Below are 17727 nucleotides of genomic sequence, written 5' to 3'. Positions count from 1 at the left end.
AGCACGTGGCCATACACTGTGGCGCGAGTTTCCAACATGAAACGTTCACGCGCCCCGCCCCGTCTGAGTTAACTATGAACGGGATATCTACACCCATCATGCGGAAATTAGCACTTGACCGAAATACCAGTTTTGTCTTGAACCGGTAGCCGAAAAAACAGTAAAGATCTGTACCTCTCCGAGTCCAGTAATCCGGTCGCCGTGAAAAGGAACGGGAAAGCAACACCCAAAATCAATAAAGACAGCCGTTTAGGACTGTCTTTCTGCATGGACTTCCGTAGTTGTTCTTGGTACGAGTAAACAAAACGTGAGACAACAGGAGGCAGCTTTGTGAAGAGTCGGACCAACGTTCACGTACGACAATGGTTTTAAATCCTGAGGCTACTGATTGGTTAATTGGAAGGCTCGTTGTTCTTGGTCTCAGTAGAATCCTTAGTTCTACCCCGTGTCAGTTTTTACTTCTGCATTCAAAGAATGTCTTCTAATTAGCTTGAAAATTCGAGGATGAGAGTGGTACGTACGGACAACCCACTTTATACGACCAAACGTACTGTTTCTAATTCTTCGAGATGGGCGCAAGATAATATGTGAGTGAAAACTACGCCAGCCAGTCTAACGATTTGCGCGTTAAGTGATGTTTTCCTTTTCTCAAACAGTACCACTAAAAGATGTGGTCGAGGTCGTCCCAAATGTCGATGGCGAAGCTAATTTCCATTCGCTTACGATCTTCACCAAGCATGAGGAGGTAAGCCTGACAGCTCACCTTTGTTCTTGTTTACTTGTATCTTTCGTCACCGGTTTTATAAGATTAGCTATAACACAGACAGGACACGTATAGTGCAAGTTTCACTCAGGCACGCGCACATTTGCCTGCATGTTTATGCGCTCATGACGGCTTCACAATTACAGACGTAACGGGACTCGATCAAAGTCGTTTCAGATTGTGAATCAGAAAAAGAGCTTAGAAATGCCTCAGGCACACAGGTGCACGAATTCCTGGAGAAATGTTTCGCTGAAAATGGTCATGCTGGAGCACTCGCACGACGCAGTCAATGATCACATCTCTAGCTCCGGCCGCACGTCTCTGCACGTTGATGCTGCAGACATTCGAATTGATAAGCAGCGTTCATCGCGACTTTGAAAACTGGCTGGCGGGTCTGAGACTCCTTATCAGTCGCTGCACAGCCAGTGTGTCAGCCGAATCCTCGGAGGTGGCCAACAGCGGTTGTTACAATCCTGACATGGCGTCAGCCAAGTAAGTCAGAGCCACATGATACGCACCTTTTCATTGGTCAACGATTGAAAGCCTACTCCCGGAAATGACAGATGAAAATAGCGTTTTAAATCAGGAGGAAGAGGCACGTGAGTCCCATATCCCCCTTAACGGTGCGGGGTTTGTCTTTTGTTCTGACTGCTGTATGTCGTGATCTTGACAGCTCATTCATAGAAACATTACAAGATCAGGTGGCGGATCAAACTGGACTGATCGACAATCTCTCGGGTAACTACACACCTCCGAAAAACGCAGCAAATCAGACCAACGGAACGGCTCTGACCTCACGTTCCACATGCATTTGTAAGGCGTGAAGTTTAACACGTGCCCGTCGCGTCTCGCTTGATGTTGTCCCCGCAGAAGAAGTCCTGCGGCTGAGCTCTCTGCAGTACCGCCGCGATGAAGCAATAGACAACATTATCAATGCTCTTCAGGTAACGCAGGCCCTTGATTGGAAGAGGAGCACTTTTCAGAAACGTTTGACGTCTATCTGTCCATGCAGAATATGTGCTTGGTGTCCTTATGAATTTGAATACGCAGATGCAGCGATCCATCGCGACGCCGTGTTCCCTTCGATCAGTTGGTGGACACATCCAGCAACTGCTGCTGAGTTAGACAGTCTAAACACGAGACCAACATTTGCACAGTATACGGTTTGTGGTGTAATGCAGTGGTAATAAGCGCACACCAAAGCGTGCGTACCAGTGTCAAGATCGCATGTATATCTGGGTCGGAACTGGTCAGCGCTGCTTTATTGTCGCAGAACGGAGGCGTCGGCAGCAAGACAGCACGGGATGAGATCGTGTAAGTTTTCAGTTCGTCGCCAAGGTGCCTCTCAGGTCCCTTTCGAGGTTAAAATGTGTAGTCGGTCTGCCATCATGACCCGCACCGGATGACCCGTTAGAGGTTATTTCTCGAGGTGACAACAGAGTACTGATTCTGAGTGAACTGGCATCTGCGATGTGTTACATCAACAAAATCGAGATGGCACGTACGCGGGAGCGCTTTCGCATAAGAATATAAAACGGTAATAAATCTTCCCTGCGATATGACACCCTATGCACCGGGTGATTCAACGGAAAACGACGACCTGGTCATCTAAACTATGGGCAATCAATCGCATCTCCAGGAATGTGGTTCTTTTCCTGTTGTGCTGCAACACCATGAGTTTCTTTTTCTCAGCGATGAGGAAGTGCGTGCATTGAAGGAGGAAATTCGCGAGGTATGTCTCGTTTTTACCAGGCTCGCGATGTCTGAACTCGGAGCTGGGGTCGAACAGTTTACGTGCCCCTTGTCTCACGAAATGCCCAAACTGGATATTGTGCTCTTCGAAGTGCTCCTAATACACAGCAAGAAATAACATCTGATTGTGTTGCAGTCAATGTGGCAGTGGGAGATGCTGATCAAGCATTTTGAGCGGCTCATGGCTCTGGTGGAGCTTCTTAACGCAGAGGTGGGCAACTCCTCTCAAGTGCAGATGTATTGATGCATGTCGCACTCTGTCTACAGTTACGTCACTTCCTAAGGAAGAAGGATTATCTCCTGCAGGAATTTCAGCGTAAGGCAAAAGGGTCGGCGACACCACTCAAACTCTCACGAAGGCAAACGCCGCCGTGCTGTGTCCTAAATGTGGATCTTGTTGAGTACGTGGGCCTCCTCAAGTGACCGACAAACACAACCTCTTGCCTAATCATGTGAAAAAGAGAAACCAGTGAAGTTCTGTTAGGTTAATGTGTGCTGGAAGAAAGGAGCTTTTTTGCCAGAGCATGCGGCATGAAGGGAGCCCGTTACCGGAGAATGGTATCACGTTCACTCGGAGATTTCTCAGCACCACACACAGCCAACTTCCCTCGAACAGTTCTACCGCCACACGGGTTTTGATAATTTTAATAAAAGAGCCTTCTGCGTGTTCAAAACTCCAGGTGTCCTTCCCCGAAGCAGAGCCCTAACATGCTGGAGTCGTTCCCAAATTACGAAGGCGGGACCTTCTTCCCTGAATGTCGAGAGCGACCGAGGACGAGTGTGTCACAGCTCCTCTCCGCCTCGGTGCAGATTGGGATACGACCGTTTAAGTGAGGATCATAGTGTTACGCGTTTCAAAAAACGCGTACTGAAGAAAACCGCTCAGAATACTGCGACAGCGCTGACGTTGTTGACAGCAAAATGTCCAGATTTAAGAGGCATTTGGATCGTCCGCAAAGACACGAATCTAACAGCCAGCATAATTGTGTTTTTAGTCGGTATAGAGGTGAATACTCAATCGTAAATTCCATCAGACTTGATTTATCTGTCTCCGCTCATGGCCAATACAGTCTTTCGACGGAAGTCACAATCTAGAGAATCCGGAGTCACCGACAGAATTTCACAGTCTTTAACTGTGTTGGGGTGTCTCGCCGGATGTGATTCGGAGCTCTGTGTGGATGTTGAGTCCTGTTCCTCAGTGCATGTGATGCGCTTCGTTCCCCAGCATCAAACTGTCTAATCACACGCCAAGCTCTTGCGCGGAGTAGGTGGTGTCGCACAATCTGGCTCCCTGGCTTCTTTGCCGCACTGCAGCTTCCGACTTTGGTGACTGCGTCGCTTTCTTTACATTGTCTTCTGAATCGTCAGATGAGTCGAGGGGCTACACGAATGCCGACTGCCCTCTGTTCCCTGGCACTCATGAAGCGAATACACACGACAGTCGAGGAAGGGGAACTACGTGTCGGCGACCCGTTGGAGCTTCTCAGGCCACTCTGACCGACGCCCTGTGTGGCAGGTTGCTCGAAGACGAGGAAGGCGACACTTTCTATGGCATGGGCAGCGCGTACAGACGGAGCCGGAGCTGGAACGAGAGCATCAGCAGCTTTCATTCCTCAACGTACTACAGCGACATTCCTGGCGAAGACGACGAGTATTCACTTTTTGGACGACGATACTGCAGGACACACGACAAGTGTGCAGGTCCTCATCGGCCTGCAAACAAGTCGGACTACGTCTGCCGTAATCACGATCTGCGGTGGGACAACCTTGACGATGGCTGCCTCGGAGAAAGAAATCGGCACGGGGGCGACTGCTGCCGCGTCGATTGCAACAGTGGGAACTCCTCAAGACCGACAAAAGACAGACAAAAGACCTTCCTGCCTTCTGAGGCCGACGTGCGCCAAAAAGTTCCTCTACCGAGACGCCCGAGACACCATCACCATCATCATCATCACCGTCATCGACACCACACGAGACCAGACGGCTCTCCTGGAGGCTGTTCACGGGAGGGCACGAGAAAAACACACACATGCTCCCGACACTATAAAAACAACGAACCCTTACAAGTACGAGAACATTTAGAAGACAGGCCAAGAGTGCCTAGCCGTGAACCTAGCCTCCAGTCAAGCCGACAACCGAGTCGCCAACCAAGCAGACAACACAGTGGCCAACCAAACCGGGAACAAAGCAGACAACACAGCGAGACACAAAGCCGTCAACCAAGTCGTCAAACCAGTCGTGTACCGAGTTGTCAACCCAGTCGTTCACCGAGTTGTCAGCCTAGTCGTTCACCGAGTTGTCAGCCTAGTCGTTCACCGAGTCGTCAACCTAGTCGTTCACCGACTCGTCAACCTAGTCGTTCGCCGAGTCGTCAACCTAGTCGTTCACCGAGTCGTCAGCTGAGCCGTCAACCTAGTCCGCAAAAAAGCCACAAGCACAGCCACCAGCCAAGGGGGCAGAGAAGTCGTGAGTCGAGCCGCTCATCGAGTCGCCAGCCCAGCCGCCAAAAAACTCCTGAAGGCCCAGTCGCACAGTGCAGCATGACCCTTGGTCACCAGCGTAGCTGCGAGCATCGGGACACCTTCGGTGCGCCGGACCCCTGTGGGGAAAGTAGTAATCGGAACAGCACGGGCGATAGCAGACAAGTCAGTTTGCAAGAGAGCCGAGTCTTCAGCAACCCGGACGTCAGAGAAAACTTGCCCGTCTCCTGCATTCCCACAGCCCATGTAAGCAGGGCGCCTAGCGACCAACACGGGACCTCTGTGGCGTCGAAGCACCATCACCCAGCACCGGCCAAGCCAGGTACGCTGCTAGACCCTACGTACAAGCCTGGAAGCCGAATGCCTAGCAGAGCAGGCAGCTGTGTCACGAGTCGGACCCCCAGCCGCCAACAGAGCAGAAACGCCACTCCCGTGGCCAGTCCCACAGTTCGCAGTCCCTCGCGCAGCGTGCAGTCCAGCCGCCAACCAAGCCGCCAGGCAAGCAGGCACTCAAGCGACGGGGCTAACTCAAACTCCATGGTTGACCTCAGCGGACAGCCAACATGCCAGCCATTTGGAGAGTTAAACTTGGGTACGAGCAGGCAAGCTAGCCGCGAACTCAGCAGACCCCCAAGTCGACAGGTCAATCACGCCTGTGGCAGTCGCCAACCCAGCCAGCAGCTCGGTACGGAACCAGGACACCAGTCGCTGTACGAAGAAGGGGCACGATACGAGAGCAACTACAACTTGAGTCACTCACACAGCCAGGTTGATGGAAGTGGCCCAGACGGCATCCTCCGAGACAGCCGCCTCCCGAGCCGCAATTTAAGCCATCAAACCAACCTGGAGGAAAGAGGCCAGGTCAGCCAGCATCCCAGTCGGCAACAGAGCCGCCAACCATCCAGACAAAGAAGCCGAGAACCGAGTCGCAAACCAAGTCGCCAAATCAGCAGAGCGGCGAGCGGTCCTCTATGTCAACAGCCTAGTCGAGAACCAAGTCGCCAGATCACCAACCAACTCTCGTATCGACGAACGGCAAGCACAGCGCCCGTCGAGGAACACGACCCACGCAGACACGCGTCCCGCCAGATCAGCAGCAACAGACAGTACGAGCCGAATACGGAGGTGGACTACATTGCTAGTCGGCAAGGCAGTCGCCAGCCGAGTCGGCAGCCCAGCCGCCAGCCGAGTCGCCAGCCCAGCCGCCAGCCCAGTCGCCAGCCCAGCCGCCAGCCTAGCAGGCAGCCATCGTACCAACCGATAACGAGCACCGAGCCCCTCGAGGAATATGTGTCAAGCAGACAAGCCTCCCGCCAGCTCAGCGGCTATAGGCAGTACGAGCCGAATACGGAGGTGGACTACATTGCTAGTTGGCAAGGCAGTCGCCAGCCCAGTCGGCAGCCCAGCCGCCAGCCCAGCCACCAGCCCAGTCGCCAGCCCAGCCGCCAGCCCAGTCGCCAGCCTAGCAGGCAGCCTTCGTACCAACCGATAACGAGCACCGAGCCCCTCGAGGAATATGTGTCAAGCAGACAAGCCTCCCGCCAGCTCAGCGGCTATAGGCAGTACGAGCCGAACACGGAGGTGGACTACATTGCTAGTTGGCAAGGCAGTCGCCAGCCGAGTCGGCAGCCCAGCCGCCAGCCGAGTCGCCAGCCCAGCCGCCAGCCCAGTCGCCAGCCCAGCAGGCAGCCATCGTACCAACCGATAACGAGCACCGAGCCCCTCGAGGAATATGTGTCAAGCAGACAAGCCTCCCGCCAGCTCAGCGGCTATAGGCAGTACGAGCCGAACACGGAGGTGGACTACATTGCTAGTTGGCAAGGCAGTCGCCAGCCGAGTCGGCAGCCTAGCCGCCAGCCGAGTCGCCAGCCCAGCCGCCAGCCGAGTCGCCAGCCCAGCAGGCAGCCATCGCACCAACCGATAACGAGCACCGAGCCCCTCGAGGAAGATGTGTCAAGCAGACAAGCCTCCCGCCAGCTCAGCGGCTACAGGCAGTACGAGCCGAATACGGAGGTGGACTACATTGCTAGTTGGCAAGGCAGTCGCCAGCCGAGTCGGCAGCCTAGCCGCCAGCCGAGTCGCCAGCCCAGCCGCCAGCCCAGCCGCCAGCCCAGTCGCCAGCCCAGCCGCCAGCCCAGTCGCCAGCCCAGTCGCCAGCCTAGCAGGCAGCCTTCGTACCAACCGATAACGAGCACCGAGCCCCTCGAGGAATATGTGTCAAGCAGACAAGCCACCCGCCAGCTCAGCGGCTACAGGCAGTACGAGCCGAATACGGAGGTGGACTACATTGCTAGTTGGCAAGGCAGTCGCCAGCCGAGTCGGCAGCCCAGCCGCCAGCCCAGTCGCCAGCCCAGCAGGCAGCCGTCGTACCAACCGATAACGAGCACCGAGCCCCTCGAGGAATATGTGTCAAGCAGACAAGCCTCCCGCCAGCTCAGCGGCTACAGGCAGTACGAGCCGAATACGGAGGTGGACTACATTGCTAGTTGGCAAGGCAGTCGCCAGCCCAGTCGCCAGCCCAGCCGCCAGCCCAGTCGCCAGCCCAGCAGGCAGCCGTCGTACCAACCGATAACGAGCACCGAGCCCCTCGAGGAATATGTGTCAAGCAGACAAGCCTCCCGCCAGCTCAGCGGCTATAGGCAGTACGAGCCGAATACGGAGGTGGACTACATTGCTAGTCGGCAAGGCAGTCGCCAGCCGAGTCGGCAGCCCAGCCGCCAGCCGAGTCGCCAGCCCAGTCGCCAGCCCAGCAGGCAGCCATCGTACCAACCGATAACGAGCACCGAGCCCCTCGAGGAATATGTGTCAAGCAGACAAGCCTCCCGCCAGCTCAGCGGCTACAGGCAGTACGAGCCTAACACGGAGGTGGACTACATTGCTAGTTGGCAAGGCAGTCGCCAGCCGAGTCGGCAGCCCAGCCGCCAGCCCAGTCGCCAGCCTAGCAGGCAGCCTTCGTACCAACCGATAACGAGCACCGAGCCCCTCGAGGAATATGTGTCAAGCAGACAAGCCTCCCGCCAGCTCAGCGGCTATAGGCAGTACGAGCCGAATACGGAGGTGGACTACATTGCTAGTTGGCAAGGCAGTCGCCAGCCGAGTCGGCAGCCCAGCCGCCAGCCGAGTCGCCAGCCCAGCCGCCAGCCCAGCAGGCAGCCGTCGTACCAACCGATAACGAGCACCGAGCCCCTCGAGGAATATGTGTCAAGCAGACAAGCCTCCCGCCAGCTCAGCGGCTACAGGCAGTACGAGCCGAATACGGAGGGGGACTACATTGCTAGTTGGCAAGGCAGTCGCCAGCCGAGTCGGCAGCCCAGCCGCCAGCCCAGCCACCAGCCCAGTCGCCAGCCCAGCCGCCAGCCCAGTCGCCAGCCTAGCAGGCAGCCATCGTACCAACCGATAACGAGCACCGAGCCCCTCGAGGAATATGTGTCAAGCAGACAAGCCTCCCGCCAGCTCAGCGGCTATAGGCAGTACGAGCCGAACACGGAGGTGGACTACATTGCTAGTTGGCAAGGCAGTCGCCAGCCGAGTCGGCAGCCCAGCCGCCAGCCGAGTCGCCAGCCGAGTCGCCAGCCGAGTCGGCAGCCTAGCAGGCAGCCATCGTACCAACCGATAACGAGCACCGAGCCCCTCGAGGAATATGTGTCAAGCAGACAAGCCTCCCGCCAGCTCAGCGGCTATAGGCAGTACGAGCCGAATACGGAGGTGGACTACATTGCTAGTCGGCGAGGCAGCCGCGAGTCCAGTCGCCACCGTAGCTGCCATCGTAGTTGTGCGAATAATGGGGTGTGCGTGGAAGGGCATTCGGCGCTCTGCAGGGGTGAGCGGGATCTTGGTTCCAAACTCCAGGCGTCTCCGCAGCGGAGTTTCGCATGCTGTAGTCCAGGATGCAAGGCACGGCGTGCAGGCGGTTTTCCCTCACACCACACAGGCGGTGTTTCCTATGTCGTTCCCAGCCACCATGCCAGTCAGCAGGCAGGTTACCAGTCGTCTCACCGGTTTGGCAGTGCCTTTGATTATACGGCTAGAGAGCAGGCGCAACGGCAACCGAGCCATCAGCTTCGTTCGACGAATGGGTATGTTGCAGCCGACTGCCCAGACTTGCACCAAAATAGTCAACTTTCTCGGCCACAGAGTAGGTTACTCTCGAGTCGTCAGTCCAGCAGAGACACAAAGTGGCAGCAGTCGAATCAACACACGAGCAGCCGCCAAGAGCGGCCGTCTCGATACGGGAGTCAGAAAGAACAGGGCCTGCACAGTCGACAAGGGAGCCAGAGGTCGCGGCAAATTAGGGCGCAGGCAAGTGACAGCGTGGCAGAGCACGTGTGGCACAACAGCAGCCGCCAACTAAGCGACAGGACTCCCAGTCACTTGCGATCCTCAAGCTGCGGATCGCCTGAAGGTGCATGCGTATCTGGAGATTTGCAAGCGCGTCGTCTGAGCCATCAGCGGAGTTTCTCTGCCGACCCTGCCGAGCCAATCGACAGGGGCGCTGAGTCTTCTCGAATAAGCAGGGGTGACGGCAGTCTCACTGGCTACATACCCCACGATGACCGTCGACTTCCAGAGAGTCATCAGCCGTCCAACTCTTGGCTACCCTTCAGTCAGCAAGGAAGCCGCCAAGGTAGTGACCAGCCTGCCCAGTACAGCAGTACAATTGTAAGCAACACAATTAGGCAACCTTCGTCACAGTCTAAATGCACCAGGTCACGTGAACACACAGAGTACGACGGGCCTCATAATCCGCAGGGGCTCAGCCAGAATCGGTTAACGCATTCCTCTAGGGTCTTGGAAATGGGAAGTCGGAGAGATGAGGACCAACCGCCATACCATCGGAGCTTTGGGGGAGGCCAGAGGGGTGAAAGCGGCATGATCTCTGGTGACAACGATCGGTGGTGGACTTCTTCAGATGGTTCCTTTTCCCGCGGCTGCATCCAAAATGGCAATATTTCAGATGGCAGGAGCAGGGGAAGTTCATACGGACACGACAGAACTCAGAGCAAAGACTCTAGCAGCCTGGAAGGCCTTCTGCCGGACATCGACTGGGAAGACCCACCGTCGAAAACCCCAAGCCTCGGAGAGTCCCAGAAGCTGCCCTCGAGTCGTGGACCTGCTGTCGCGCCGAGCATTGTTCCAACCACGATGCTCCTTCCAGAAAAACAACTTAGTAGGCTTCCAAGCCGACAGGATGTCGAAAAAACGCGTGCCATCTCCGGAAGCCCTGCTATCAGTGTGGCATACAGTGGTGGTGTACAGGGCATCCCAAGCAGGGAAGCCAGCAGGCAGCCAGGCTCCTCTACCCTGAGTAGGCAAGGAAGCCGCATACCAACGCTGGATCCCAGCAGAGGAATGTCGTCTGCTCTGGGAAGCAGACAGCCCATCCATCAGTCAGCAGCGGCAAATTCGAGTTATCTGCAGCACGCTCCCTCCTCAAACCGCAGACAGCCTAGCGGACAACAAATGCCCTCATCGAGTTATCAGTCGAGCCAATATCACTCGCAGATGCCTCCACGTGGAATGGAGAATTACCAGCCGTCACCGAACCGAAGCAGACTTCAAAGCAATCTTGCAGGCCGGGAGCGCTCGAGTCGGGAGCCTAGCCGCGAATGCAGTCAGCCGTCAAAGGTGCCGAGTAGACTGACAAGTCAGCCAGCGGAAATTCGACCATCCGGACAGAATAGCGGTCGACCCGACACGGCAGCGAGCAGACAGGTTAGCGGGAGACCAATCTCGCTTCAGCAAGAAGAATGTAGACAGCGCAATAGGCAAGCGAGAAGACAACCTAGTGGGCAGCCCGAACTTACACCCAGCTGGCAGGCATCCAACGGGGACGAGGACGTCATGTCCAGCAGACCGTTGAGCGTGCAGCCGAGTGTGCGTTCCGAGAGACAATCTAGCTCCCAGTCACCCTATCCTCGTGAAAAAGGATTGTCGAGACGACAGCCCAGCAGGCAACCGAGCAGCCAGTCGAATATGCAACCGGTGAAACAGTCTACTTCCTACCGTCCTGAGATGCCTAACAACAGACAAGAGTGCTACCAGTTTGGACTGTCACCGAAAAGCCGCGAGCCAAGCATGCAGCCCCACCAGTGGACGGCAGCCTTGTCTAACCGGCAATCGAGCTGTCAGCAACAGGTGGTATCGAGCAAACAACGAAGCTACCAGGTGTCGAGGGTGACAAGTCAGCAACCAACAAGTCCCGTCAGCAGACACCCCGATTACGCTCGCGACGTCAGCAGAGGACGAAGCAGGACACCCTCACAACAAATTGTCGGTTGCCCCGAGGCGAACGGGGGCTCGCCTGGCGACTGCAGAGCGACAGGCGACGGGAGAACGAGAGCTGTGCCTCAGCGAGGGGCTCAAAACTCTCCGACAGCAAAAAAGAATTTCTTGCTGCCTTCCTACCAGGGCGGACTCAAGCCGCAAAGAAGCTTCCAGAGGGGCGACCGCCACATTCCTGGTGCTCTCCAGAGAACGAGTAGTGACAGGCAAGCTTACGGAACGGAACAGAAGGAAGTCTCTCCTCCACGTTCTGGACACGACAATCCACACAGACATGCGGGACCCACCAAATCATACTCAAGGCAACCAAGCCCGCAGCCTACTCACCAGACTAGTCGCCAGGCAAGTCGTCAAATGGTTGAACAAGACAATGGTTTCTACACTTACCCGCCTAGTCAGAAGGCTAGCAGGCAACACAATAGAGGAGTGGACCACACGCCCTATCAGGCTCCGGAGAGAGTTAGCCGGCAGCCCAGTCCTTGCGGGACTGAACGGAACGCGTACGACGGAAGCCGGCAACCCAGTTGGCGAGTCAGTCGCCAGGCAAGCAGACAATACAGTGGACGACCAGGAGGTGTTGGGCGCAACTTTGTCTGCTGCGAACACTCAAATGGAAACCTGGAGCGACAGACGAGTTTCATCCGAGAGGACGCTGTGATGCTTGAAGCTGCTCGGCAGTTGTCAAAGAAACTGCAAGACCTCCACGGAGAGGCTGTTATGCCCGAAAGCGGAGATGGCACGTGCAGACAGAAGGGAGACGCCATCCAGGACAACCCCGCAAACCCAGAGAATGTCATGAAGTTCATCCGTTCGTTCCGCCGATCTTCCACTGATCCTGCTTCAGCTCAAGCAATCCTGCCCCGTGCCAAGGGAGGAAATCAGCTGTACGATGTACGTAGGAGCTCACTCCTTGTGGTGATGTTCAAGGCTCATGGAAAAAGCAAGGACAGATCCTTCGATCATAAAATTACCGAATGTCGTCGTGGCGATAGGACTCTAAAGTGGACCCACGTGACCGCAAAGGCATCCTCACAGTCTGATGTGAACTCGTGTTCTCGCTAGGAAAGTCTGCATTTGACTTCGTTCTGAATATCTCTGTGTTTCTTCAGGCCCCATTCGCCGGTCAGTCCCGGCGGACGGACACCAACGTGTCGCTGACAGAGGAGGAAGAGGAGATGGTGCAAGAAATCGTGGAGCAGGTTATCAAGTATCTCAAAAAAAAAGTGAGTTGACACACGTGCATTGCCGAACCGATATCAACTGTCATTGAAAGATATCACCGGAGCCGCAGTGTCTTTCAGATATCAAGGTGAGACGAACATTTACCACGCTGGCGTTCATTTACAGAAACAACCCTTCGTTCCAAGAAACACCACTGCAACAAACGCCCGAACTCACCCGAATAGATATATAGGACTGCCATCAGTGTCCTTTGCTTTCTCCCCCCATATGACGGCGTTTTCAGTTTGACCGTGTCTCGATTAATTCTTAGAGAAAAGCAGCAAAATGAAGAACGCCGAAAGACGGCCTCGATCGCAGGTCAGTCGACGAACTTTTCATTTCCTTCCCTCTTAGCCGTCTGTCCGAACGCCCCTCAACGAAGGCGGCATTTCCATCCACTATGATCACGTCGTCTTCCTACAGTGAACATACCATGCCGGAGCAGATCGGTGAATCCAAGGGAGCTTGACAACAGCTGACTTCGTGTTCCTGAGAAAGGCAGGAAGTTAGACGGTGCATTCAAAGATATACGCACGGAAAAAGGAGTTAGGTTGCAATTTTGAAGCTCTCATATAATTGTTTGGCGACTGTGACTAACGGAGTTGACGACTTTTATTGGTCGAAGCACTGGTAGTTCGCGTCGTGTATTAACTACTGTATCTCTGGAACTTGAGAAATACAAAGGGTAGACCGGCAGTCACGAAATGCAGTGTGAGCGTTCCGCGTCTCCGAAGGCTGAGATGTTGTCTCATCTTTGTCAAAATGATTGTTCGGTAGAGTGTGGAGGGGATAGACATTGGAAGGCAAAGAATTATTTCGCCTGGCATAAAGTGCATGCAGCAAGCTTCAGCAGTTCTGTTCAGCCACAAACGCTGGCAGCCTCTGCGTAAGGTCTCTCGTTTTTTACCACGATTCTTGCGCGCTTCTGTCTGAAAACAGTCTGTTTTATTGGGGGTCTATCGCCAGTCGCCTGTCACCCTTATCGGTGATGGCCTTCCTTTGGGGTGCCACCGACCCTCCGCGAATCACTCAAATGCATTGCCTCAGAGTTCCAAACTTTCGAGAGCTGGGCGAATTTATCTACCTTCGATTCTGTATGCCCCCATATAGATGTGTGTGTACGTGAAAAGCGAAATGCAGACCATAACTCCCGTCCTGTTGATATCCTAAACACGTGGTTCCGGAGTTCCTTAATCGTCGTAGCGATTGGGGGACCGCGTCAAATCGGAATGCCTTGAAAAACCAAAGAATCGCGTCTGTTCGGCAGGTTCTGCTCGTGAAGGCGAAAAACCGGTGTCTTCCGTTTACCAAGAACGCCACTGTTTGGCTGCGCTATGTATGTCACCCTCGATTCAAGACACGCGTTCACGAAATGACAGAGAACTACAACTCGTAGGCACCAACTGGGTCTCTCGATCGCACGCGACAGATCCCGTGACTCCCTTCAAATCGCCGCTTGAATGCGCATTCTTTGCATTTCCGTTTTTGTCAGCAAGTTCCCCACACGGTCAACTCCCACTGCTCGTGTACCGCTAGAGTATATGTATGTGCCTTTGCCTAAATAGGTCGGCAAACGACTACATACGGATAGACAGAGAGATTTGTTTGCAGAATCGAGGACAGCGAGGCGTTCATGTGCACATAAGCGATAGGTAAACAGATAGAGAATAGTGCATAGAGGGATAGACAGACGGACGTAGATCCAGAGATTGATACAGATAGGCACAGATGCATATTCTGTGCCTGCATGCACACACATTCACATGCACATACGCATCACCTGGAACAAAGCCAGCAAGTATCTAAAAGGCCACACGAGGTGTTGCAAAGAATATCGGTCGCCGCCGTACACGCGGATGCTTTCACAGCTCTGCTTCTTTCTCAACCGATAAAAGTGAAAACGGCAACTTGCAAAAGAAGGCTGCAAAGGAGGAAATCCGCGAGTGCTCTCTCCTCCGTGAGCTTGAATATGGATTTGTTGGTAATCTGCAACCGAAAATCCACAGTCCAGTAACCGACAAAAGCATTAACGCCTCCAGTCGCAAACAGCCAACGGTGTCTCTCGTCTTCCGTCAGCAGACGACCTACATTGATCCAGAATCTCAGGAGAGAAATGGAAACAGCAAGGCAATACAATGCATAAGAAAAACAGCACAGCTCCTCACATCCACGGAGCATTAAAATATATAGATATATATATGTATACGTATATATTCTCAAATATCTACAAACGCATAATCGAGTTAAGTATTCAGCGGTCAGCCTATGTATACTCGTGTTTTTTTGATTTAGCATATCGATGCAGGTATTGAGAGATATGTATACGTTGGGTTAAACAGAGATACTGGGACCTCAGGACCCATATATATATATATATATATATATGGCTTGAGTTGCAGTTGATGCCGTTTTGGTGGCATGTTCGTGCTGCACTACAAAAGACTTCCACTACGTCCCGAAGCACCCGAAGATACTGTTGGTCGCGCCAAATTGCTTCTGCGCCCTCCCATACATAAATATGCACGACATTGTTCCCGTTTTCTGGAGGCTGTTTCTATTCTTGCGCGTGTTGGACTCCTTATGGTGCCCTTTTCTGCAGGTGATGTATTTTTCGAGGACGTTGAGGCACACACAAACGAGAGCTGCTAAATCGCTCCTTGCATGCATGCACGGTCTCGGTGTAGCTGCGGCAACTTGGAACGAAAGGGGCGCGGAAAGGCGCGCACAGATTCAAGTGTCACTTGCCATGTCTTCTGTCGTGGGACTCACCTGGATTCTGAAGCAGACCGTGAGGACAGCCGTGCCGACGCACGAGATGAACGCAGAGAGGAAGGCGTTGAAGGGGAACGTAGATCGAGTGAGGACCGCGTACAGGACGAGCAGGCCCGCCATTAAGAGTAGACACGCACAGAATGCATCCATCATGAGGATGCGGGGCGGGTATCGTTGCAGGTATGCTCTCGCGAGGTCTCGAACAATGCACGTGAGAGATCCAGCCGAACCACTTTTTTTCGCAGAAACAAGAGAGGTTTCCTTACCCTCTTCCGCTTCCCGAGAAACGCCGTCGCTGAACTCGGGATCTCGTCGCTCTTCTGACAAACTTTTGGTCCTGGGTGAAGAGTCCTCAAAACAGCTCTCCGACGCGCGTGTCTGCTGTACAAACACCCCAGGTCCAGTGCCATGTCGCGCACTTCGGTTCTTTGCCATTGCTCGACAAACTAGATAAACACGGCGGGTAATCACAAGTTCGCCTGCTGAAAGGACGCGAATGCACAAAGGTCAGCTGCACATGGGAGGAGTAACTTGTTGATGTGTTTTTTATGCAGAGCAAAAAGTGTAAGAAGCGCCGGAACCCCCAGTCTGTTTGGTCTGGGCGTATGGAAGCTGCTGAAGGCCGCGGACGGGGGCTCCACTTGAACCATCTGCAATCTGAAGACAGTGCCAGCATGAATTTCAGCGAATGTTATGGGGTCAAAAGACGTTTCCACGCTGAGTAAGAGCGGTTTTAACAACGCGAAACCGAGACAGAATCACGACACGCCTATCAGTCGACCGAGGCAAGCGGCGGAACCAAGGAGGTACTAATACGCAGTTTTCGCGAGACCAGACACAAGGGAGAGAGCATAGTAGACGGAGAAGAATGTGAAGAATCCGGCGAGTTGTCGCTGCCTTATCCGGTTGGAATTGAAGAACAAGTACCGCGCCAGCTTACACACCTGCATGCATCGCGAGAAAAGTTCCGACCCACCTGGTGCGCAAAGACCTCCGACCCCTGGCAGCTGCTTAAAGCTCAGCTATTTAAGACTCGGACCTTAAATCGATATGGTACAGAATTAAAGTGCACGAAAGCAATCTTTTATTAAAACCTGGTTGAACCGTACTATTCGGAAGTCGCTTGAGTCCTGTTGTGAAGCTCAAAAATTTTTGTTTCAGTGGGAACTTCAGTCCGAAACTTGTGCCTCTTGCCCTGCGTGGCTTGGCTAGAGCCTCGTCGATAAATGATGCCACGAATTTCCCGTGCTGAAAACTCCTTGTTGTACGCGAATTTTTTTCGTGCAAGAAATGGGAACGCAGAGGTAGCGATATACATGAGTATTCTGCAGCATTGATAGAGTCCTTTTTCTCAAGTCCCTACGGTTAATGTAGCGGTGTGTCAATTGTCGACGGTTCTCTGCCCGATTGCTGCTGCTTCGGCATGTGAAGGCGCGATCTTTCGTGACATTCCTACTACACATTGTTTGATGTACAAAACAAATCGTTATCGTTTTTCACGGCATGCTTTATACACAGTGTTCGCTGTGCAAAATAAAACTGGTAAAACTGGCAGTTTAGAGGCATGCTACAAAAATCTACGACGCGAGAGCAGGATTCAGCGCTGGAAAGATACTGTGTTAGGTAGCAAATGTGGGAGAACCCGCTACAGGGTGTTAGAAAAATTAGGTTATAATCGCTTTAAAAAGCTCGAAAGACGCTACAGAGCACCCAAAACATTCGACGAGGACACCCTTCGTTTCTGGCTCTTCTGCTTTGGCTTCTGGTCGAGAAGCTCTTGCTGTGACTCGTGATTTTCAGTAAACAGAACAGCTGTTCGTTGTGGGCTATACAGCTGTTTTGGCCCACCGGGCCGGGCTCGATGAACACAAGAACCTTTGATTTCCTTCAGAATACGGTACACCGGTTCTACGGTTGAATCACTCGGAAGAGGTTTACAGTGTCTCCCAGCAGATCATAGATCTACTATTCCTGTAGTGGTTTGATACTCTGTACCAACCGATCTAAAATGGCGATGTCTTTTAGTGGCTTAACACCAGAAAAAAGCACTCAAAAAAGTGGACAAGTTCGCGAAAGCCTCCATGTCGTGGAAAGTTTGAAATTAAGTTGCGACCGTACACTTTCCAAGCACAGTGAAGAAAACGCTCCCCAGGCTGTTGCTACCCCTCTTGCCCAGAAAGTAGTGCCTCGCGGCGCACGGACAAGCCCAAAGATTTATGCTAGTCTGGTGAAAAAGTTGTCGCTGAATTTTTCACCAGCGGCAGCTCTTCATGCAGAGCGAACTCGGGAAACGTCCTTTGAAATTCACAGTATTCTGCTCTGCTTGAGAGAGCCTGTTTCCTCTTTCTAGGCCAGTGGTCCAGTTTACATGTTGTTTAGGCACAAAGAAGGACCAGGCGTCTGGCTCGAAGATACACGAGTCCAGATTCAGCGCTGGAGGTCGTGATAGAAACGTCA

General features: G+C 53.6%; 2 protein-coding genes across 2 annotated transcripts; one reads left to right on the top strand and one right to left on the bottom strand.

The window, feature by feature from the left end:
- Positions 1-4068: 4068 nt before the first annotated feature.
- TGME49_305890 (hypothetical protein) lies at positions 4069-12509 on the top strand (the record flags this gene model as incomplete). The annotated part of the gene is made up of 3 exons (XM_018782463.1): positions 4069-6464; positions 6681-12168; positions 12387-12509. 3 exons carry the CDS (start codon positions 4069-4071, stop codon positions 12507-12509), a joined length of 8007 nt encoding a protein of 2668 aa, XP_018636153.1.
- Positions 12510-13578: 1069 nt separating this feature from the next.
- TGME49_305870 (DAD family protein) lies at positions 13579-16140 on the bottom strand. Its single transcript, XM_018782462.1, has 2 exons — positions 15268-16140; positions 13579-14484 (listed from the first exon to the last, which is right to left on the bottom strand). Exons 1-2 carry the CDS (start codon positions 15703-15705, stop codon positions 14380-14382), a joined length of 543 nt encoding a protein of 180 aa, XP_018636152.1. The 5' UTR covers positions 15706-16140; the 3' UTR covers positions 13579-14379.
- Positions 16141-17727: the final 1587 nt, after the last annotated feature.

This window comes from Toxoplasma gondii, chromosome IX, assembly GCF_000006565.2.
Source record: "Toxoplasma gondii ME49 chromosome IX, whole genome shotgun sequence".
In the NCBI taxonomy this organism is placed as follows: domain Eukaryota; phylum Apicomplexa; class Conoidasida; order Eucoccidiorida; family Sarcocystidae; genus Toxoplasma; species Toxoplasma gondii.
This window is presented reverse-complemented; position numbering and strand designations above follow the sequence as displayed.